Source organism: Labrus mixtus, chromosome 3 (assembly GCF_963584025.1).
Source record: "Labrus mixtus chromosome 3, fLabMix1.1, whole genome shotgun sequence".
Classification (NCBI taxonomy): domain Eukaryota; kingdom Metazoa; phylum Chordata; class Actinopteri; order Labriformes; family Labridae; genus Labrus; species Labrus mixtus.
In genome coordinates, this window is record NC_083614.1 from 28,652,553 (window position 1) to 28,676,659 (window position 24,107).

Genomic DNA, 24,107 nt, shown 5'->3' on the forward strand with positions numbered 1-24,107 from the left:
TTATTAATCTCCCATTTCTGTGATAGAAACAGCAGACATATCAAACTCAACAGATACAGGCCTGTAGCTTTGAATCTGAACTGCAACCTACTTAAACTTGTGTTTAGAGTCTTTTTCAAGTGGTATAAAATGTTTGTTAATTTTAAAGGTAAAACCCTGAAGACAATAGGGGAAACAATGATTGTGTAATCTAATCTAATCTGTAGCTGTACCCCTGCAGAATATGAAGGAATGTAAATGAATGTGTGTGAAGGTGTGATGTGTTTTCTGAAACTCGTATTTGTAATTTATTTCTGAGACTTTATAAAGGTTTCTTTGCACTGACCGAATTTCGTTGTACTTGTACAATGAAAAAATAAAGATATTCTGATTCTGATACTGAAAAAGTCTTCGGCTGTACACTGAAATCAGGGAAGGATCCTTTCCAACAATAGTAAATATATCAGAGAACAAGACTTGACAATATAAAGGATTCATCCAAATATATTACTGTTTGAAGAGTAAAGCGGAACGTGGTACATACAGGCATACCTTATGGGCATGTTGCATGTTTTCCCCATTATGAAAGAATGTTCTGTAAGTTGTGAGGGTTCAAGATCGTCAAGGTTACGTCTCCATGTCCCCTTATACAGTAGTAGTAGAGCCTCAAACCCTGCATGTCAAAAGAACAATGGGACAGTTTAAGCCTTTATATATGTTGGAAGGGCGTAACCTGACCCTTTGTGTTATGCTTTAAATGTCTGTAAGTCAACTGTCTGTATGTGAAGTCTTTTTTTGTGTTGTTTCTTTTGTTCATTGCTTTTGACGAAAATTCACATTTTAAATTAAAGAATAATTTACGAGACTCAGTATGACGCTCCATCTGTAAATTTTAGGCGATAAAATGCGGATTCTTTTTGAGTAATTTGATTCTAATCAGTTAGAAACAAAAAAAAAAAATGAACTGGAAACGTGGTGTTTGCATTCTATGCATTTTATACAACCCATGGTGGCCTTGAGTGATCAAAATGAAGAGGAGTAGTGCTATAAAAAGACACATTAGGGCAATATTATGATGTGAAACAGAGACTCATTTAACAATTTATTGCTTTTCCATACTTCAACAAACTTTATATTTGCACTTAACAAATAATATCCCCATAAAGTTATCGGTCTTCTTTAGAGACGGCATCTGAAGGTACACATCAGTTTAATATTTCCAACCAGACTCCCTACAGCATTTAAAAAAAAAAAACCTAAAGGTTGTGTGCTAACTGGATTAAAGGACGTTCATACTGATGGAAATATACGGAGAGATTTACAAACTCTATAAATGTGTTCATTTGGTCAGCTCGGTGATATCCAGCCGGCTCTACCTGTGCATTATAAATAGAGTTATTGGATTTCATTTTTAAGAAAACTGTGTCCTTCAAAATATACTTGTAATCTAAAATTCTATTTTAGAAAAAAAAATCTGCTCAGCAGATTGTGAATAGGCTTTGCTGGTCCTGGGGTCAGAAAACTCATTTGGCTCATAGGGGACGATGCACTCTTTTAATTCAAACAGGCACACAACCAGAAGTGCTTCAGCCTTGTTATTCTCCTCACATGGCCGGACTAAGTGTCTATTATGAGCAGGGTATAGGGGTGGACGGAGCACGGCGCCGTATGCTAATGACTTTTTGATTAACTACCTTCTTAATTTGCCTTCACGAGGAGGGAGGGGACTGAGGCATTGTGGTCCGCTCCCCGGCTGCCTCCCTTTAGCATCCAAGCTAGCCGCCCCGGTGATTGATTTAGATGGCCGGTATCCCTGCAGGATAATGCTAAGATAATTTATTTATCATGAGGTGTGTGTATGAGACCTGGAGGTAGAATAAGTCATCCTTCAGTCAGCGTCTGTCACAGGGGAGACAGCACGTCAAAACAATGACACATGGTTGGAGGAGACGTGATAATGTGGCACGTGTTAAATGAAAGCTTACTGTGTGGATGATTTACTCCGCACTAGGTCTATGGTTCTAAGTCATTTACATAATGAAAGGTACACTGACTTCTCTCACACTGTCAGACAGTGCAGGCCCTAAATGATAAATGCTTTGAACATCTTTTATGCAAACTCTTGAAAAACACGCCTCATCAGGGTGGTGTTATGGATGCACAAATAATCTGCACTGCTTTGAATATCAATTGGCGCCACATGTGCTCCAAAGCAAAAACATCAAAGTGAAAAGCAGTTTTGATTTAATAATACAGAAGCACAGGCTCTTTATTTTTGCTGGGTAATATCTCAAAGCACTACTTTTTTTTTTTACTCTCGCCACAAACTGTGTAGAAGAACTGAAGGGGAATGGTCCGAGTGCTTGAAATGCCCACAGAGCACAGTTTGAAAATGTTTGTACCGAGAGAGGAAGATAATTGAACTCATTGATCTCACACTTCTGGCATATCACTTCTTGGATCTCAACTAAGAGGAGGTCCCTTTGAAATGTTTTACTTCTAATGACTGATGATGGTTTTAGGGAGAGAAACATGACATGACTTCCACTAGCATGACATTACTGCTCAGGAGCTTCAACGGGTCAAATAACACGTTTTTGACTCTCGGTCTAAACTTAATGGAACATCTCGAGTGCCAGAAATCACCACTAATAAAATGTGTTATATAATATCCAGTAAGAGAATAAAGTAATTGAACTTATTTCAAGCATGTGTTTGACAAATCAACATTTCAATCTAAACTAACAGGGGTCCATAACAGCTGATCGTCTGTGTAATGGGACAATTAAACTGAAGTTTCAGCCATGAGGTTCAACCATAAACTGGAGAGTGGCTGCTTGAGGACAGTAAACTTTTATCACCGGGCTAGCCTGACGTAAAAACAGGGGCCAGGGCATCCCTCCAATCGATACTCAACTGTGAGCTGGACCATGCATGGTGACTCACAATGCTTATATAGGAGACGATACAGAATCTCTGCCTCCTTTCGGACAATGACATATATGTGAGGACCCTTTCATTAACATATCTCATTTTCTTGTCCTTATTCTGAGCCTCGGTCACCTGGAATAACCTGGACTCATTGACAGTAAATTCAACGGGTATGAAAGATTGAAAAAGACCAAAGAGAGAGAATACGGCAGATAAGGAAAATATAATGAGTGGGGGAGGTTGGGTCAGGTATCGGTCACAGAATGGGGAAAAAAAAAAAAAAAAAATCAATGTGAGGGAACACTTGGACCGAGGCCATAGAAGAAGATACATCAGAGTCACGCTGAAGGACAAGGAAGCAGAGGTTTCGGGCTGCAATGTGATCAAATCGGGGCTTCCTGTGACCCGAGGGCCAACAGATGGACACAGATGGACTTCATATCCTCACTTGGACACCCATTGCACTGAAGACTCTCAATGCAGATACTTTGAGAAGCATATTAACCTTTTAAAAATGAAGTGAAGTGTTACATTCACAATTTCTAACCGTTCTTCTTGTGTTGGTGAATCAGTCTTAAACGCCATCTCTTTTTGACGGCCTTTTTTTAACCGGCTGCTAACAGGATTTTCACCAACTATCTGTCTCCTCAAAACACAATATCTCCTACCCAAAATAGACTACCTTACATGACATCGATAAATTATGAGCATTTCTCCAAAACTGTACAACTCCCAGATAAAGCAAGAACACATGTGAATGGTTTACATTCATAGCTCCACAGTGTCTCCGTCACTGATACTGAGCTACATAACCCGCTACCACAGGTCATGCAGTGCAAATATGAATCATTCCAAGATTCTCAAAGAAATTATATCATAATAAGAAAAAAACTATCTATATATGCCCCGGCGGACTGTCTAGTGCAGAGTTCAGAGAGTTAGAGTAGACGGCTATAATTAATACATTAGTCTTATTTCAGTGTCTGCGGTTACATTCCATTAAATAAAGGCCTCACAGCGGTGCATAGGGACGCTCTTCTAGTTAGTTCACTGCATGCAGTATCCAATGCTTTCCTTTCAGTGCTGTGACCTTTATAAGGATAAAGACTGGAGTCAGACTGGAGGCTGCAGTGCACAAAGAACAGGAGGCGGAGGCGGAGCTTCAGGCCAACAGAGCGCTCATATGCATCAATGATTCATACAAGCACAGAGATGTATGGATCAGCCAATTATAAGGCTTCTAAAGACCGTGCAAATACAATGGTTTGATTGGATGCAGCGGGCCATGTAGTCATGGTGACGCTCATTAACCTTGTTCCAAGTGGTGGTCCGTTTTTGCTGAGCCTTGTCAAGATAAGTGTTAAAGCTCGTGTGTGTGGGTGAGTGTGCTTGTTCCTGAGAGACATGATGAATGGTAAATGGACTTGAGCTTGTATAGCACCTTTCTAGTCTTCTGACTGCACCGCAGGTCACACCTACACATTCAGACCCTGATGGCAGTGGCTGCTGTGTAAAGTGACCATCAGAACTAACTTATACCATCCATACACAATCACGCGCCGCCGACAAAGCAGCGGGAGCAACTCGGGGTTAAGTGTCTACCAGGACACATCAAACATGTGGCTTCAGGAGCTGAGAATCGAACCCCCACCCTTACGGTTGAGAGACAAACCATCACTGGAGCTGCTGTTGGAGCTCACACACAGGTAGAGACGCAGGAGGAGTTCAATAAATTCGTTTTTTATTTCTACAACGGTAGTTAAGGCAGAGGGCACATATTGTCAAGGTGGATGCCTTCACTGTAAAGCGCTGCATGCGAGAAACTCTGGACATTTTTAAACTAAAAATCATGCCTCGGACGGTTTGAGAAATGGATAAAACAAGTTGATGGACGTGAATACAAAACTCTATACAAACTTCACAGGTCAATGACAATTATTTCCATTCATGGTGTAAAACCCACAAAGCAATGCATTGACAACAATGTGCAGTTAAAGAAAGCCTTGTTAAATTATTTGATGCATGATGTGTGTTTGTGAAGTCATGTAAAGTACACTAGGCATAATCATGCATGAGTTAAAGTAGGTCTGTTTGTATGTACAGTGAGTAAGAAAGGATGGTTCCATATGTTTGTGTATGCATGACTGAGTGTGTGTTTGGTTCTTTGTGTGCATCAGAACGTAACATAAGTGTGAATGCGTAATCATCATGTCGTCGCTCGGCGTGCTGAGAACTGGGGCACGATGTGTCAAACTCGTGAAAAGAAAGAGAAGGGACGCCGAGCCCAACACACTTTCTGCAGACGGCTGTTCAACTTGAGTCTGGGTTGTGCTCGAGGTTTCTGTCTTTTAAAAGGACGCTTTACTATCACTTTCCTAAAGCTTGCCAAGGTCTGTGCTCACGGTTGATTAATGTTGGGTTTTTGTAAAAATATATAACAAAGATTAAGCTGCTGTTTTTGAAAAGTGCGTTGAGATAACATTTGTTATTAATTGGCGCTACTCAAATAATGATTGATTGGTTCATTACTAAGACAAAATTGGGTTCAAAAATGGAGAAAAAAACAAAGTCAGTGTAATCATATTATTAAGTTTAGTTATAAGTTGTGTTAAAAGTCAAACCTAGCTGGTTTTGGGTTGTATTCAAATGGTTCAACACCTGTTGTGAGTTGCTTTGTTAGCTTTAACAGTGTCAGCTAAATAAACCAGTTTAAGGCAAGTGGTTAGGAATTGTAACAAACTTAACTTAGTCCAGATAACTAATGTGTATATTTAAACACAAACCCTTAAGGGCTTTGCCTTCAAATAATCACCAAACTGCACCTTCCATATTGGTTTTAAAAAAATAACTATTTGTTCTATGTGTTCGTCTTCTATGTCTGTTCTCAGCCATCATTTATGTCAGGTGTCAATTAATGCTGGTCTGTTTTTTAGGTGTGAGGACGGATCCAGATGGATTTATATTAACCCAGCGTAATCAAAATGTTGTTTCCCCCCTCCTCCCCCCATGCAATGATTCTTTACATTAACTCATTATTCAACCAAAGAAGCAGCTTTTAAATGTTAAGAGTAGTCTGGCTTCATAAATTAAGGTCTCTCTTCCAACATTTGTACTTTTTGACTCTTTGGTTTGGTTAAGTTGTGCTGCATGTAAATGAGGAGTCCGGACTTGGAGGGCACAGCTGACCCGCTACATCTCGCTTTGAATGGCGCTGTAGCAGCAACCCTCCCTTGTCCTTCACATGTGAAATCCAATTTACCAAAAGGGCGTATGTGGTTAATATGAGATTACATTTTAAATGAAGGTTAGTGTTGATTAGTGGCTTTCATTGGAACACTGATCTCCTATTATTGCAGCTCTGATGTAGGGTGGGGCTGGGGGGAGCGGGGCGGTGAGTGCTGAGGAGAGAAAGATCAAAGTCGTGGGAAAAAAAGTGGAGGAAAAAAAAAAGGATCAGAGAGCGCAGATGAAGAGAAAGAAGTGGGGAAAAAAAACAAGATATGGAACGAGACAAATAAAAGTCAGAAAGTGGAGAAACATGAGAGAAGCGTCAGAAGTCTGAAGTTTGAAAAAGACTCTCAGAAAGCAGAAATCATGTCTTATTCAAATATTTTGGGGTTTAACACACAAATCTTTAAGTGTGAATCTGTGTTGACAGAATGACTTTTTTTTCCCCTCTTGTAAAGCCGTCAAAGTAAATGGTAAACTTGTATCGAACCTTTCTGGTGTTTCATGTGCTTAACACTACACATCAACGTTCACTCTTTTATACTCATCATGATGGCAGAGGCTGATATGCAAGGTGCAAATTATTAATCATATTTATACACATTCATTCACCAATGGCTATACTTTCAAAGGCAATTATTGCATGTTAACTTCTGGATCTGGGGATGAAGCTGCCAGTACACTAGTTGGATGAGAATCCGCTCTACCTCCCACAGTGACCCCGATAGACATGGAGATACAACTGGCCGGCGGTCGCCCCAATCCTGATGCGAATAGATTCCAATGAAGCTACTTAAACCCAGGAAAACTAAGTGCTCTAAAGTCTTGGTTTAGGGTTTTTTTTATATTTGGATCTGTGTAAAACTTTGCTGAAAGTTTCCAGATGTCACTCTTTAACCCGGCACAGACATTGTGAGAAGTTAAACAACCATGTCAACTGACATAGTTCAATAATATTAACAGATTTTGTGAAATTTTTGACTTCTTCAGCAGAATCTTCAGCCTGTTGTTGGAAACTGGGAGTTGGTGTGTGAACTATAGTGCCATAAAGCAGCGTGCGCTTCTCGTGAGATGACCTCAGGCCACTTTTGAAAGTTATTGTGCTTTAATTGATCTTTGAAAAGTTGGAAAGGTGGAAAAGTTAAATATTGTTGCCTTAAAGTAGATGATGCTGCAATGTAAACTTGAGTTGTTGTACTCTCTCTCTCTTGCTCTCGCTCTCTCCTGGCTGTGTGAAGGAGAAGCGAGGCCTTGTTAAATGTGGAACCATTAACACGGTCTAGACTGTGGGTCTGTCAGTGCCTTCGGGGAAGAAATACAGCGCGACACTAGTGCTCTAGTAGGAAATTGCCACTTTCTACCAACAGGCCTCTCTTAATGGTTGTTTAGCAGACGACACATTGGGCATTAAAAATGCCGCCTGTGGCTAGTGCCACATCTCAACTAATGAGAGAGTGCAGGAGAAGGAGGCGGACAAAAGGAAGGAGAGAGGGAGGGAGAGTCAGGGCCTCTATTTTTGGATGCACAGAGAGTGGAGCTGAAGTTGACGGCTGGACTCTGAGATCGTTTCCTCTGTGGCAGTTTATATCAAAGACTTATCCGGGACACAAAGGCATGCTGGGAAGATTAAAACAGGCGGACACATTATGGAGACTTTAGTCGACTTCTGAAGGTTTCTGAATGGACTTTTTTTTAATTCTTTCGAGCTAGCTACTTGCTGCGTTTCTTTTCAAAGTCATTCCAAAGAAAGGTGGGCTTGGATGATTTACACTCTCTGGCAGTCTTAGTTGTCTGCAAATGTCAGATTTTTAATTCAATCTGGCAAAATAATTTCTAATGCAATCAATTTAAGTCATGGAGAAATGTGGAAACCCACAAAGAATGTTGGAAAAGATAAACTCTGCAGAAAGTCTGCGTGACTCAACAGAGATCAGCCATCAAGGACTTTAAGCATGAATCATATTTCATTGAATAGTTTTTATGAACTGATGCATGCTGCCATTCATGTTGTCCATATTTGGAAGGTGTTTTCTCAACAACTGTCAATTATTGCTGGATTATTGCATTTTTGCAAAGGCCAAAGTCTTCTAATTGTCTCTTCTACTTCTTCAAGTTCATCTTTATCTCTAATTCTATCTGTTGTCATGACAACCGGCTGTTTTTTTTTCTCCTTACTGAGTCTATGTACTTTATCTCAATGCTGTCTTTTATAAGGGGCATTGTTTCCTGTATTTCCAATCTTTGCAAAATTGTATACATACAAGAATACCCGGTATCATATTCTGTTACATTCATGTTATGTTATCACAATAACACATTCAACTTCTCAGTCCTAGAGTGATAAATCCAGAGATTCACTGATCAAGCCTAACGTTTGGAATCAGCTGATTTTCCGCCTGTTCAGCCGTGACCTGTGACTGGCCGGTCCTCACACCAACAGCCAATAAGAATGAGAGACATGAGAGATAATTTATTTCTTCTTCTTTTTTTTAATAGGCAGTGTTTTATTATGAAGATGAAATTGAATAACATTTTAAAGAAAAGTCACAAAAAATGATTTCTATTGCTGAAAGAAAATCAGAATCGGCCAAACTTGGTATTGGCCGGTCAAAATTGAAAAAAAAAACAATTGGAAATCCGGTCAAAAAAATGCAAGCGGTGCTGCTTTACATACATTTATTTCATTTCAGTGAGTGAGATGTTCCTGCTGCAGTCAGCAGAGGTTTGGACACTGGTTAAGAGGAAAGCATCATTATTGATTTCGCAGCACTTTATGTCCAGGCTCAGGTGTGGCTGCAACAATCAATCTGCATCGCTTTATTTTTATTTTTTTAGATAAAAGCGACTTTAAGAGTTTTTAAAAATCTTCCTCATAAAATTTGCAGTTAGAAAAAAGTACCACGTCAAAGTGTGCGGTAAGACAGTGCTCAACATATCTTAAATTTTGGAATATGGTAAAGAAATCAAAAAAAGCTTTGTCCTCCTCGGCTATTGAAGCTCTAAACAAACTCCCACGTTGACTGTTAGATGGGTTGCCATGGTTACTGTTCTGTGCTACTGTTCTCCTTTACGTGTTTACCCACATATATATATATATATATATATATATATATATATACATTTTCCAACTGTTCAAGCTGTGGCGACAAATTTCCCCTGAGGGACAATAAAGAATTGTATAATATATCATATTGTGACTTGTAGTTATGAATATCATATTTTCAGGCCATGGGTGATTCTTCCTGCGAAACTGAGAGGCTGCTTTTTGAACTGATATAGATTTATTTTTGTTGTATCTCAGCTGCTTTTGAAACCTCATCTTTGCACCTTTACATCTGTAATCCAATGTGACATCTTGGATTTCCTTAGAAGAAAATTAGAGCTACAATATGAAAAAAAAAGAAAGGCAAGGTTTACAGCCATCCGGGGTAAAAGAAGAAATTAAAGAAAATACATGACAACATAATTGTATTTATGCGTAGGTTTTCACAAACATGACAAAATACAAGCGAAAGCCCGTCAGGCTGCTCCAGCTCCACGAGACGTCCTCTGAGAGCAAAAACATATTGACCAGCGATCAATCGAAAGCAGCCGAGAGCACGGGTCACTAATTGAACGGCAGAATGGGATTGATGAAAAAATCACATATAGTGGCTGTTGCTGAGTTGGAGGTTTTCTCTGTTTGATTGCTGTGTACAGTGTAAACAAGTACGCAGGTGGGATGTAAACAGCTGTTTCAAAGCACACAAACACCACACGGGCTTCAGGATGTTCTATGATATCAGACATCAAGATTTCATTAACAAAACAGCTGAAAACATTTACACAAACAGGCGCCCACAATGATTAAATCATTAAACAGCATGTTCCTAAAATCTGTATTTATCAAACTGGATAAAAAGATAAAGAGTTGTGCCTCAAGAGGCCGTTATACGCGGTGACTCTAAATTAATTGTTTACTTTCCAGGAATCACAGAAATACTTTATTATGAATTTACATATATCAAGATTTTCAAAGCTCTACCTGCAGAATCTGAATCAGACTTATTTAATGTATATCTCACAGGGCTTCTCAGGATTAGCTTTCTGGGTGTGATCAATGCACAACATGCTTTTATATAGCAGCTAATGTGCTGTGTGTTTCCTAATGTCAGGGTTTTTTTTTTCTTTAGGTGTACAATTGTGGTCGAGTTGCTTTTCCGTATCTTCCTTTAGGGATCAATACACTTTAACTTATTACTGACATAAATCAAGGCACAGACATGTGTGGTTAATGAGATGCTACGAGATACAGCAAGATAAGCAGAACAATGCACATGAGGGCCCGAGATGATGGGAGTACAATGGGAGAGCGAGAGATAGAGAGAGAGAAGGAGGAGAGAGAGGGAGAGAGAGAGGAGGAGAGAGAAAGAGAAGGGGAAGAGAGAGAGGAGGAGAGAAGGGGAGGAGAGAGAGAGAGAGGAGGAGAGTGAAAGAGAGAGAGAGAGGAGGAGAGTGAAAGAGAGAGAGAGAGAGGAGAGAGAAAGAGAGAAAGAGGAGGAGAGTGAAAGAGAGAGAGAGAGGAGGAGAGTGAAAGAGAGAGAGAGAGAGGAGAGAGAAAGAGAGAAAGAGGAGGAAAGTGAAAGAGAGAGAGAGGATGAGAGAGCAAGAGAGAGAGAGAGGAGGGGGAGAGAGAGAGGAGGAGAGAAGGGGAGGAGAGAGAGAGGAGGAGAGTGAAAGAGAGAGAAAGAGGATGAGAGAGAGAGGAGGGGAGAGAGAGAGGAGGAGAGAGAAAGAGAGAGAGAGAGGAGGAGAGAAGGGGAGGAGAGAGAGAGAGAAGGAGGAGAGTGAAAGAGAGAGAGAGAGAGGAAGGGAGAAGGGGAGGAGAGAGAGAGAGAAGGGGGAGAGAATGAGGAGGAGAGTGAAAGAGAGAGAGAGAGAGAGAGAAAGAGAGAGAAGGGGGAGAGAATGAGGAGGAGAGAATGAGGAGGAGAGAGAGAGAGAAGGAGGAGAGTGAGAGTGTGAGAGAGAGAGAGAGAGAGAGAGAGGAGGAGAGAATGAGGAGGAGAGTGAAAGAGAGAGAATGGGGAGAGAAAAAGTGACAGGGAAGGGGGAGAGAGAGAAAGAGAGAGAGAGAGAGATTAACTTCACTGTGTTTTTTTTCTTTCTAGGCCGTTCTTAGAAGTTATAAACATCAGTGTGAGTTCTGAATCAGTAATTCTTCACATGCACACAAAGACACTGTTGATAGGTAAATATTTTCACTTGTATGGTGGTAATAAGCCCTTTAGACATTCGCCAGTTCGTCTGCAATGTTTAAAGCACCGAGGCGGATTGATTCTGATCCAGAGGTATAACAGAAGCTTCATTTGTGCTCTACAGAGATACACATGCAGTGTTCGTACTCTGCGTTCTTTCCGTTGGTATTTCTACAGAAATGTAAAGGGAGTAACTGAATACAAAGTTCCTTTTTCAAACTGATACAGAACTTATAACAGCATCAGTGGTTAATTAATGGACTTGGACCAGAGCGGACAATCACAGGAGAAAGTTTTCTGAACTGAACTTTTTTCATTCAGCTCCGGTTAAAAACTGATTAAAAAGTACTGAGAACTGCAAATCCACAAAAGTGCCGGTGTTCTTTGATCATTCTTAAGGTTAGATTCACTTCAAACTAATCTAAAACGAGAGTGAATGAGTGGATCTAAGGAGGGTCGATAAATGTGTGAGTTTGCACAGAAGTAGTGTAATACATAGTTGTGCTTGTAAAAGTGTGAGTGTGTGTGTGTGTGTGTGTGTGTGTTCAGCTCAGTGAAACAGACGCTACCCATTAAAACGCACACACATATCAATAATTGCAACGGCGTCTCTCCTTGTTACTGTTCTTTTGTTTCTGAATGTGTTTGTGATACTTCATGTGAGCCTTTCGACTGAGGGGTCACTTGATTGAACAGAGACACAGGTAAAGACACACAGAGAGAGAGGGTATAGTGTGTGTGTGTGTGTGAGAGAGAGAGAGAGAGAGAGAGAGAGAGAGAGAGAGAGAGAGAGAGAGAGAGAGAGGGGCGGCCACATGGGAAATTACGCTTGTAGCAGCCGCTGCCTGAAGCATGAAATTGAAGCCGTCCGACAATGCAACTCACTGGGTCCTTCCCGCTCATATTCCAAAAATAATTAACCAGCACCACCTCATGCCTCCACGCTATAATATGATGACCTGGCTTTGTATCAGCAGACAGGGACAAGGAAAGCGCACCTCAGTACACCTGAGCACGTGGACGTGATGACAGCAGGGACACGAAGGGATGAAGAGGGAGGGATGTCACTACTTTAAGTTTTTTTTATTTCAATTCTAACCAAAGCACAGTCTTCTTTGGGCCAGGTTTGGTCTGCCCAATCAAACCTACACCGGGCGAGTATAAGAAGATTAAACATCAGATTTTCTCTTCACTAGTTTATTTATATAACTGCAGTTAGATATGAAAAATTCACAAAGTGCTGTCCTTGGAAAACAATGTTCCTCATGAAAACACCCGATGGACTTTGGTGAATGCTGGGGCGGTGTGAAATATGGTCCAGGCAGCCGCCTCGTAGTTTTACAGCTCGTTGTCAAAATGCCACCAGTCATCAGCAAAATCCACTTCAACAACACCTCATGGTCATGATGCTTTTCTTCCTACCTTCAAACAAAGAAGAGGCTCCTTAGTGAAGCGGCTGAAAAACCAGTTTGACCACAAAGTACCAAGGAAAGTACTTGTTCTAGTCCGACTTTCTCACAGTCCTTCATCCATTTTTTCAGTTTTCTCCCGAGCAGTGCTTTAATTACCATTTGGAAAAAGAAATACGTCCTGTCAGTGGTGAATCGAAAACGAGCGCTTTGAATCGAGGCAAGAAAAAGTATGCGAGACGTCACGCTGTGATGGGAGGCTTTGCTTTGACAGTTTGTGTCTTTAGATGAACGAGTTTCATCAGACGGAATGTAATCAGGAGCCCGAGTTTGAGAACATGGCAGATTTAATGACTGGAGGTGGTTGAGTGAGATGGTGAAGAGATAACATCAGATCATCAGTCATAAGAGCGAAACACAGGAGTACTATTAAGTTATTAAAGAGGAAGAATGATATTTTCTGACTCCTTTGACTCGCTTTTATGAGATGCCTTTTGTCAGAGGGATGAGGTGCTCAGGTGGGGCTTTTATATTGATTAGTTTGTGGAACAAAGACATTTAACATCAATGAAAACTATTGGCTTAATCTGACTTCATATCCTTCCAGGTTAGCTGAAAGGAAAAGTGAGATGATTGCAATCTCGGTTTTTTATCTCAGTGTGCTCCCCTCTCTCTCTCTCTCTCTCTCTTTACTGTGATATGTGATTTTAGAATACTCCACTTCAAACTTTTCTTCCCTGTTTGACTTTTTTTCTTTGCTTTGTTTCACAATGAGTTTGGAGGTTTTTCACTCGAGCCTTTGTCAACATGCCTCTGAGTAAGAAATGTGCCTGAGCCGATTTGTAATGATTAGATTACTTACGCCGATGATACAAGACTTTTATGTCATGAATTTATAATATCCTCCACACAACACAGAGCTTAAGCACTCTTCAGCGGCGTGCCCTCCATATCCAAAGTTTTGAAGCATCGCTCAAGAGTGGCGGGGATCGCAACGCTTCTGAGTGTCTGATGTTGCATTTCAATATAACCTCTATCCGCACACAGACTGTGGCGGTGTGAAGGGCGGTGTGAAGGGCTCCCTTTTTTGTGTGCATTCATAAAGACGCTGTTTTGATGACACTTGATGCAGCTCCTCTAATCAGCACTGATTGTAAGACTGTAGGATCCTTGCTGGTGCCTCTCAAGAGAAAAAAAAGATGCTGACTTAGCGATGTCTAGACGGCAGGAAATCAGAGCTCTTAAGTTTGCTGTACTGAATACAAACATGGACAGCACACACTACAGCGCAGAATGATTTGAGAAAATCAAGAACTCACTCAACTCAAGATACAATACATATCATGATACTGAAAAATTAATTATGATCTTTCTACTTTTAATGAATGAATTCACTTGAAGTCATTATATGAATAGATATGATTCCTTTAAAGGTCTATGTTAATATCTTTCTTACACTAATATATGTCCCTACAGCCAGCACCCCCCCCCCCCCCCCCCCAATTATGAGAAAAGTCCATCCTCTCCACCTTTCGCCTGCTCCACTTTTCAGAGAATGTGTGCTCAAACAGGCCGTTTGGAGATTTTCCCTTCATGACATCACAAAGGGCAGTAACCCCTCCCCCAGGTGGGTGACACTCCCACAGCTAGGTGTTTGTTCTGCCCTCTGAGTCTGCCTTATCATCGTCAACAACAGGACATGGAGGGAGAAAGCGTAGGCCACCCAAGCCCTTACAGAGAGGGGGCATGGTCAGACACAGCTCATTTACATTTAAAGGTACAGACACAGAAACAGCCTGTTCTGAGCAGGGCTGAAATAGAGGGGTTTATATGCATGATCAAATACAGGATCAGACTGGATCTAGAACAAGAAACTTCACAGACATGTTTTGGGGAGCTCTGAGAGTTATTTAAACTTGTTGAAAAGGAGGAGAATATGTGACCTTTAATTGTCTGGCAATGAAAAAAAGAAGTATTATTCTTTATGTAATACTTTTAATGTTGAGGCTGTATAGTTATTAATTAAACAATGTATAGCTCTGCTGTATAAAAAGTAATACTGGTTAGAGACCTTTTAGGAATTTTGTATTTGAGATTAAAAAAAAGGATTTTAAACCAATCCCAAATCAAATACAGACGTATTTCTAGCACAAATAAGGCACATGATAAATAAGTGAAACAACATTCAGTCAGCATTTTGAATCAAAATTGGTAAGGTAATTATACCTCTAATGGTACTAATGATGCTGCTGCAACAAGAACTGAGAGATGATTTCTGCACATGAGATCACAGCACAACATTGGGTGCAGACACGCACACTCTTTCATGCATCAACCAGCAGTCATCTGATTGAGCATTTTCTCCTGAATCCCCCGAAGGCCCAGATATGTAATTAAAGACAGCTCCAGAGTGTGTGTGTGTGTGTGTGTGTGTGTGTGTGTGTGTGTGGATTCAGCGGTATCATCGGAGGTCCATAGTTAATCATCAGTCCACCAGAGGTCTCGGGGATCAGCCCATCGATTCCCTCCGGGGGAAATCAATTTAATCAAAGGCATTACTTAAACTGAACTCAGATCAGAGAGTGGAGGACATACAGCAGGAAGATCAAGAGCACAGAGAGGAGGATGTGGTACATGATGGGAGGCTGTTAGAGAGATGTTCACAGGGTGAGAGGAGGTAATAAGAGGGACTGTTGTGTGTTACATTAACTATATGTAAAACTGCAGACAGCATTTCTTCTGTAATCCATCTTTATATCCTCTGTTATCTATCTTTATCATCAGGATGGATGAAGATGCTTTCAGACAGGGAGTCATTAGCAGTCATTGAATGCTGCAGTACCTATAGGAGATTATCAGATGACGTACCATTTGTCCATTATCATCATCAAAGCACTAGGGGTGGGAATCACCGGAGACCCGATGATAATATATTACCTCAATACGTAAGTCACAATATGACATTATTGTGATTTTAAATAGTTAAAGCACATATTGCAATATATTTACTGTTTTCAAGTGCTTAGTATGTGGCCAGAGGGGGGACAAATCAGAAACTCTTCCGATAAGTTTTATCATAGTAAAAAAAAAAAGGGTTGTGAAGCAAATCAAATGAAAAGGGCATCAATTACACTTGCCATGCAAATGAAGTTAATAACTGAATTATTAAATTTGAAATGATAATTTAATCCTGCTAGGTATTTGCGTTTTTAAAACAGTCAAAAAAATACTGATACAAAACTTTACTGACTTGTTGCAATTCTTTTAAAACACCATATGAGAGAAGTGCATGTGCAAAAAAAAAAAGGGGCGATACCAATAGTTTTTCCTCATGACTGACAGCAGCTGCCACTCACAACTACATTGCTTGTATCAAGAAGTGCTCTTTAACCATTGCACATACATGCAGAAGCACGCACACAGCCTGCGGCACACAAACACTTTGCGAGCGCACACACAAGCTGTGAGGATCAATGGAAAGTTTGAGGAGCTCTCCCAGCGTCTGACCTTGATTAGACGTAATGAGACTTAACCACATGTCCGCTAATCTGATGAAATGACTTACAGATTCACAACGGGATGAATACAAAATACAAGCATCCACTCCGGCTTCATACAGACGCACGCACAAGCTCAGGCACTTAAAAAGGCATGTGAATACACACAGACACACAAACACACGTGTCCTTGGCTCTTTTGAATCACACATATGACTTAGCGGATCTTCAAAGGACTCTTTGATCACCTCTTTGAAAATCATCATTGATAAGAATTGCAGATTGGGACTTGAATTGGAAGTGGAAGGACTGGCCTCTGGAAACGTATATCTCTGGTGGTGATGTAATTTGGTGCCAAAATTGGGTGGGTTATTTTGGTGTATTTGTCTTGGACGGTAAAACTTCTGTACATGTGGCTCATCTGATGTTGTAAAAACTAAAAAACAGAGATCGTGGAGGTGCTGACTTGATCGAGACCAGCAAAATAATCCTATTGACACCATACACTTCTGGATTATTAGGACAAATAAATGGTCGCAACAATCCTCAAATTGGCCAAGCCCCCCTGATCGTTGGGGGGTCAGGCCCAAAGGTTTTAGGGTTATATTTCATCTATAAAGTTTCTGAGCAAGTTAAGCATTAACAAATGTGAATGTTATGTAATTGTTAAATTATAACATGAGATACGACCTCAAGATGCCTGAGACCTGCTGGCCTCTGCTTAGCATTAACAGAAAGCTCAAAAACAATGTGGATTGTCTTACTACTTGTGTGCAAATTCTATACCTTGTCATGTCAGAAAATGCTGCTTCACTGAGGTTTGAAGAGCAAAATGAAGCAGAAATATTTAGGGCTGCTTGCCGAAGATTCCTACAGTGTTCTGGGTCTACCAAGCTCCAGAAATGTAGTAAGTGTTGCTGAGATTTTAGCCAGATGTGATCTTGGAGATTAAAAACCTCCATCTCCCCAGGATTGATACTGAACAGTTCAGCTATCTGGTCTGAAATCTATGACTAAAGGGGGAATACATGTTCATGAAAGGAAGAATATATGTATGTGAAAGAGATAATATGAGAGGAGGATTTATGTTTCTGAGAGGAAAAATGTGTGTGGCCAGAATGAATTATGGCCTGTACAGCCCCTCATACATACATACATACATACATGACACTGAAACACACATTGAAGTGGGTAAAGCATTGTCAGACGTGTCAAATGCATGTGACCTTCCTTACTGTGAGCACATGACCTTTCTGTCGGTGTTTGTATATTTGCCTTCGTGGGCTTGTTTGTCTGTGGGTGTGTATATCTGTCAGCGTACATGTGTGTGTCCTTGTATGTACGTATGTGTGTGTGTGTGTGTGTGTGTGTGTGTGTACAGCTACTTACTGCAGATTGCATCAGCCTCGTCTGAACCATCTGCACACTCCGGTTCTCCGTCACAGCGCCACCTAGCGGGGACACACTGTCCGTTCTTACAGGCGAAGTCCGTGGTCGCACATGTTTTCTTTGCTGTGGAGACAGAACATAAAATGGGACATTACATTATGACTCAAAGAAAGGTAAAGAAGTAATACGTCTGTTGGTCATTGGTATATCTGTGAAGTGAATCTTATAGCTTGTCTTTAAGATACCAAGCCGGACAGATTCTCTGGAGCTCTGCTTTTGAAGTCAGAGGTAAAGGTGGAAAACAAGAAGACCCCAAGAACCTCGACATTCCGTCCAACGGTGGAAGTGGCAATTAAAAAAAATCAGTGAGTGGAAAGAAAACATGTCAAAAGTCTCATCATCCACTTAACAAGGCAAGAAGACACGACAATTTAAATTCAATTTAAGTCAAGGGTAATTCCTGAGCACCAGCTTCAAGCCAATTTAACGATCAGCAAGTAATGTTTAAATGCAGCCTGTTGCACACTGAAGCCTTGATGAAGTGTTCAAGTGCATCTTGTATCAGGAAACAAGAGGGGAAAAGAGACCTTTGATTAGTTTTCCTTTTCTTAGTTTTCTTAGTTGTTTTTTTCCTCTGTGTGTGCATATCACCTGGTTTATTCAACAATGTTTTTCATTAAATATGGATTGAATCTTTGGCCGGTCAAATCCAGTCGAGTCTTAGTGTTTTAATGCTGCTGTGGACGAGTTTCAGTTTTATAGGTGGTTCCTTTTTTTTCCTCTGTAATGCTGCTGTGGACGAGTTTCAGTTTTATAGGTGGTTCCTTTTTTTTCCTCTGTAATGCTGCTGTGGACGAGTTTCAGTTTTATAGGTGGTTCCTTTTTTTCCTCTGTAATGCGACTCATGTAGAATTTAAGATTCATACATTTTATTTCCTGTATAGCAATGTATTACATTTCACAACCAGGAGCAGATTTAGGAGTGAAGAGATATTCCAATACCAACGTTTGTTTTCAGATATAGATTCCAATATGAGACTTGGGTTTTGTCTGAGTCAGAGGACCCCTCACATACAAGAGCTTTAAAGAAACATACAAACCATTATCACTTCACACCTGTTAGCTGCACTGCTACCTTTGAAAGAATGTGACAGGTTGCTATCATTGTTATTTAGCTCAGTATACTGAAGGAATCGTAAACCCTAAAAAAACAAAGCCACGCATGTAGAATCAAGCTATGCTAACGTTAGCAACAGCTCCAGTTGCTGCCTTTCCTTAGCTAAGAGCGTGAGAGGAACCAGATTCTTTTTCTTAACCTTTATTTTGTGTTTTTAAAGGCCATAGTACTTTAACTTTAGAATAAAAGCAATACAGTATTAAAATGTGTGATTGAAAAAACTCTTCTTGTTGACGTTTTTCAAGCTTAAACTGAAGCTACAATCTTTGCTAGCAGCGCAACAATCTGGTTTGCTGCTCTTGAATAGTAGTAACCAGTTGCCAACTTTAACCACTGTGTAGGAAACAGTAAAAACCCAGTGAAGGACTATGAATCAGAGTTAAGACTTGTTTTAAATCTCAGCAGTGTGCTTTTTTTATGAATAAGTAGAACAGCTTCAGTAGAACCCCTGAGAAGAGTGTGTCGAATAAATCTTGCAGGGAACAGAGCATTTCATGCGCCAACAGAGCAGAAACACACAAGTCTCCAACACGAACTGAACCAGCTCAGCGGTTGTGGTCTAGTTTCACAGTCCTATATGATCCATTCTTAGAGTCCATGCTCATTTCTTTCAGAACCGGCTCTGACTCTCTGTGATCACGACAGCCTTTGGACTCTCAAAAGTCCCTTTCCCAAATGACGGGGAAAATCGAGGCACTTGAGTCTGTCATGGGGAGAGGCAATGAGAGCCGCCGAACAAGAGAAAGCACTCGCTCGGCGTGTTAGCAGTGCCTCGCCACGCCATGATGAAATATACTGTACAGAGAAGGGGCTGACAAATGGCAAGAAAGTGCTTTTGTTTGTGTGTGAACAACCCCTGTGTGCGTGTGCGCTTTTGGTGTTTGTGTCGGGGGGATTTTCATCTGAAAAGTAGAGTGAGCTACTGTGACTGCTACTGTTCTATTTTTCTTTCATGTGAGCCTGATGTTAAAACGCTCCAACAACCTTTATCTCTAATCGCTGCAAATGTAGCAATGAGTGCCAGGATAGGTGATCATAAAGTGAAATAAATCATATTTGTCCTGTTAGAGACCATCATTCTCTGATCTCTCATTTTCTGCTGCATGGAAGTCAAACTGAAGTGCGAGTTAGATTTCAAGAATGGGAGAATAACAATCAAAATATGAAGCACACAACAAAGAGTCAGTTTTTATGATCACAATAGCTGCAAGGCTGGTTATTTACTTCCTGTCAGAGGTGTTTCAAACTTTGAAAACATTTGATTGGCAACTCGAATTACAAATTTCACATGCCAGTAAATAAACGACATGCCATTAACATTTGACCAATTCATTTTGAATTTAAAGCTCCTGTGAGGAATTAATGGTTTACAGTAACTTTGGCGCCCCCTCTGGACAAAGTTGTACCTTTTATCTCTTTGCCTGTCTTGTGCTGTACATGTTAAGGTTTTGTTTTCTGGCATAACATCCCATCCTGCTTTCTTCTTAACAGTCAGACATATCCCTGAGAATCACTGCAGTAGAAAATGTTGGAAAAATAGTCTATTGTTTCATCTCATCAGTGCGCTGCAGGCGAAGGAACACGTATGTCATGTTCTGAAGTGGTTCTAAAACAATGTGGTTCGCCAGTGGAAAAGTAAAGGGCTTTAAATTTTCTCAATACAGCTTACATTTACCCCATGTTGTTTTTTTGTGAGTTTTTTCTTCAAATTAGCTTAAAAACATGAAGTCAACCACCTGTCTGTAAAGCTGTATAGACTAGCTTCCATGCCTGTACTCTTGCCGGTCTCTCCTTAAGGGGCCACGCTGACTGGCATCTCCTGTAGCTAATATGCTTACTATTGACAAGTACCTCAAACAATCCCAATTCAAAAATACCAAACTATCCCCCTTTGAGGGAAATATACCAGTGTTTCCCCTACATGCATCTAGCATGGTGAGTTTCGAAATAAATTATTCATTTTCTTTGGTAAAATTCTGACTCCTCTCGTCTTTTGCCATTACCCACAAGCCAGGATATGGCACTAGGGTGGTTGTTGGTTGATTATTTTGTCCAATAAATGTTAATAATTATTTTAATGCCAAGAATTTTAATTCGCACACAACTAAAACATTGTTCCTCTTCACCACCGCTGCTACAACTCCAACCTAGGGGAAACACTGTATTCCCTTATTTGGTTTTTTTTTGGTTTGCGGTGGTTTTAAAAGTGTACTTTAAATAACTATCCTACCTATCAATGGCGCCCAACCCGCCAACTAGAAGTCTTTTATTCTCTTCATACTGCTTCACCTGACGTCTACGTTACATCAAAACAGTGGAGAGTATACAGCAAACCAATGGAGGTGAACTGGCCAAGCTTCCTTTTATGATTGTGTTTCCACAAAAAAAAACTTTGATGTGCTCTTAAATAAGAAACTAATCCCCTCTTCATAGTTTGCAAAAACAACGACTGAACAGCAAACATATTTAAGCTGCTGAACACAAGGAATTCTTCCAACCATGTGTGGCAGTGTGTCAAAAACAGTACTCCTCTACTCTACTGAGTTAAGGAAAAGCTAGCCAGCTTATTAGCTTGTTGTTTATGTGTGTAGCCTTGGATGTCCCACAGTGTGCGGTAAAAGAGAGAGTTATGACTGATGGCACAAGTGGGAGCTATAGTAATGAAGTACACGCTGAAGGAGTTGACAGCGCCTCAGCCATGGAGACCAATGCTTTCAAAACGGGAGTCTGAAAGTATTTATATGGTTCACGATGGATTGCAGATTGAGGGGGAAAAAATGGGGACATCTGCAGGGCAGAGTATTGATTCTAAGTAGAGAGGGGAAAAAGAGAAAAAGGCAGTCTTAAAGACATGAGAGGGATGGAATTAAGGGAGGTGTAGGGCTAGAATAAATGAAAAGCTTGTCTGATGGGATTACAGAGAAGTCGGAGTCTGCAACAAAGGTGAGAAAAAAAAAGGGAAAGTACAGGGACTAGGTGTACAGAAACAAAATACAAGAAGGACAGAGCATTTCAAGGTGGTGTCTAATGGCATCAGTCGCCACAAAGGACTGAATAAATCCTTTCCCCTCAAACAGCATGTTAGAATAAATCCCACCTCTCCCTGACCACCTTTACTGTGTTTTTTTTTTTTTTTTTACCTTTCCCTCCATCTCTGCCTGCAGCCTGATAACAGAGCCAGCTGCAGCCAAACACAGAGTGTGCACTGGGCAGTATGATTCACAGTACTACTGTAGATCGCAACAAAACTGATATCAGACACCTGGAAATAATGGTTTTCCTTCACCTTCGTATCATATTTTCTATCACAGTTCATTCTCTCCAATAGAGCAGCAGGGGGATGCAAACTGGTGCAGGTGACAGACTGGCTTACAACATATCTCACTCAGGAGGATTAATTAAAATGCAAAAAGCCAGCAAACGTAAGCCTATCAATTTCCTGCAACCCTTTCCTTACCTCGCATTTCTTCTTATCTTAAGGACAAAAAGAGAAAGAATACGATTCAACCTTGGCCTCGTCTTATTCTGGGGCGCCAAATGCATTAAGTAGCAGCTCCTTCTGTGCAGGCAAATGCAGAGTTCTTGTAATTAACCCTGATGAATAATGTGACTCACACAGTGGCTCTGGAGACGGATAAAATAGACACAACAATGTGAACCGTTTCTGGGTTCAAACGTCTAGAGCAACTGCAGGACAGGTTGTGATATGACACATTTTTAATCATCTGTAGAAAAGAGTCGGAACAATTACAGGACTCATAAACCCAGGATGAAGACTTTACCTTGGAAATGACACCCCGGCTTTAAGTTAAAATGGAAGTAATTCAGTAAAGCACATTATGGAAAGCTATTATCGTCCATCTTGAAAAGCCCAGAATTACATTTTATGGGAGTGCAGTCATTTGGGGGTTTTAATACTCAATGAAAAGCAATTAGTTTTATGCAATGAAAATGACTTGCACAGGTGGGGGGGGGGGGGGGGGGGGGGGGGGGGGGGGGGGGGGAAGTGCAACATGCTGAGTGGGGGGATATCTCATGTAATGAAATAAGCATGTGAACCAACTCATTTTTCCATCTGCAAGAGGCACAGGAACAGACACCCCATGTGAAAAAAAGAAGAAACCCCAAAGAACACTAACAGGACAAGTGCAACAATACATGTCAGTAAACCAATCGTTTTCAAATGGAGGACAAATATTTAAATAAAGGGAGATTGCACATAATAAAAATATTTTAAAAAATGTTGAAATTCGCAGCTATTTAAAAGCAAATGTATAAGAAAGCTGCAAATAAATAAAATGTTTCCCCCACCCCCGTTGCCTTTCAAGACTTGCTGATGCACACACAAACAGCTGCTTACATTTACATTCTGATGCACCTGACCTGTCATATATGAGCGGCATCCATATGGAACAGCCTAAACCCGCCTTATGAGGTGTGAGAGCGAATGCGGAGGGAGACAAACACCGACACATAGTGCACACACACACACACACAAACACACTGTTACCTACCAGCCACTCCCCCTTCCTACATTTGAAGCACAACGTTATTTTACTTTATTAAGTCCTCCATCCGCAGATAGAAAAAAGTGATTCATATTTATGTGGGATAGCAGAAACCTAAATGAGCTCTAGGTTCCTCACTAGCTGATCCCTAGACTTTTGTTTTGATGCTGCTTGAAGTTATACACCATATGCGTGCTAAATTCAGGTCTATATAGGCCGCCATGTCTGCTTCCTTAGGCAAAGTGTGAATAATGGATGGTATGCATCCTCTTTAATTCTAATATTAATATCTTATATGGCTCGTCATTCTGTGAAGCTTAAATTGCAACAGTCCTGTGATCCTTCACATAAATGTTATGCCTTTATAAGGTCATGCAGGGCCAGATCGTTAAGATAACGTCCATTATAGAGATTAATAGGAGTGACCATGTGGGCGGGGCCAGAAGACATGTTCAGAGTACACTCGGGCGGCGGCTGCAGTCTACTTTCTCAACGGACGTACCGTGTTAATCATCTTTTGACATTCAACTAATGTCACGCTCTGAACACCCACATGATCAATGAGGGAATAAGCTGACCTACTCATGTTCATGCGGTGTTCACCTCAGCCACACAACACAACACAACACACACCAACACACACCATGTGGACATCTCTTAGGATTCATCACCACCATCTCCCGATGACATGATTTGGGACGCTGCTGTTCGACCTGGGAGAAGGTGAAGGTCGACGTCTACCTTCAAGTCAT

At 40.7% G+C, this 24,107-nt stretch overlaps 1 protein-coding gene across 5 annotated transcripts in view; it reads right to left on the bottom strand.

Annotated features, from left to right (window-relative positions):
- The window catches only part of lrp8 (low density lipoprotein receptor-related protein 8, apolipoprotein e receptor), a 188,620-nt gene that overhangs the window by 79,546 nt on the left and 84,967 nt on the right, over window positions 1-24,107 (bottom strand). For all 5 annotated transcript variants that reach the window (XM_061034394.1, XM_061034393.1, XM_061034396.1 and 2 more), the window contains exon 3: window positions 17,671-17,793. In XM_061034394.1, the coding sequence (XP_060890377.1) occupies window positions 17,671-17,793 (123 nt within the window). The remainder of the gene's footprint in view (window positions 1-17,670; window positions 17,794-24,107) is intronic.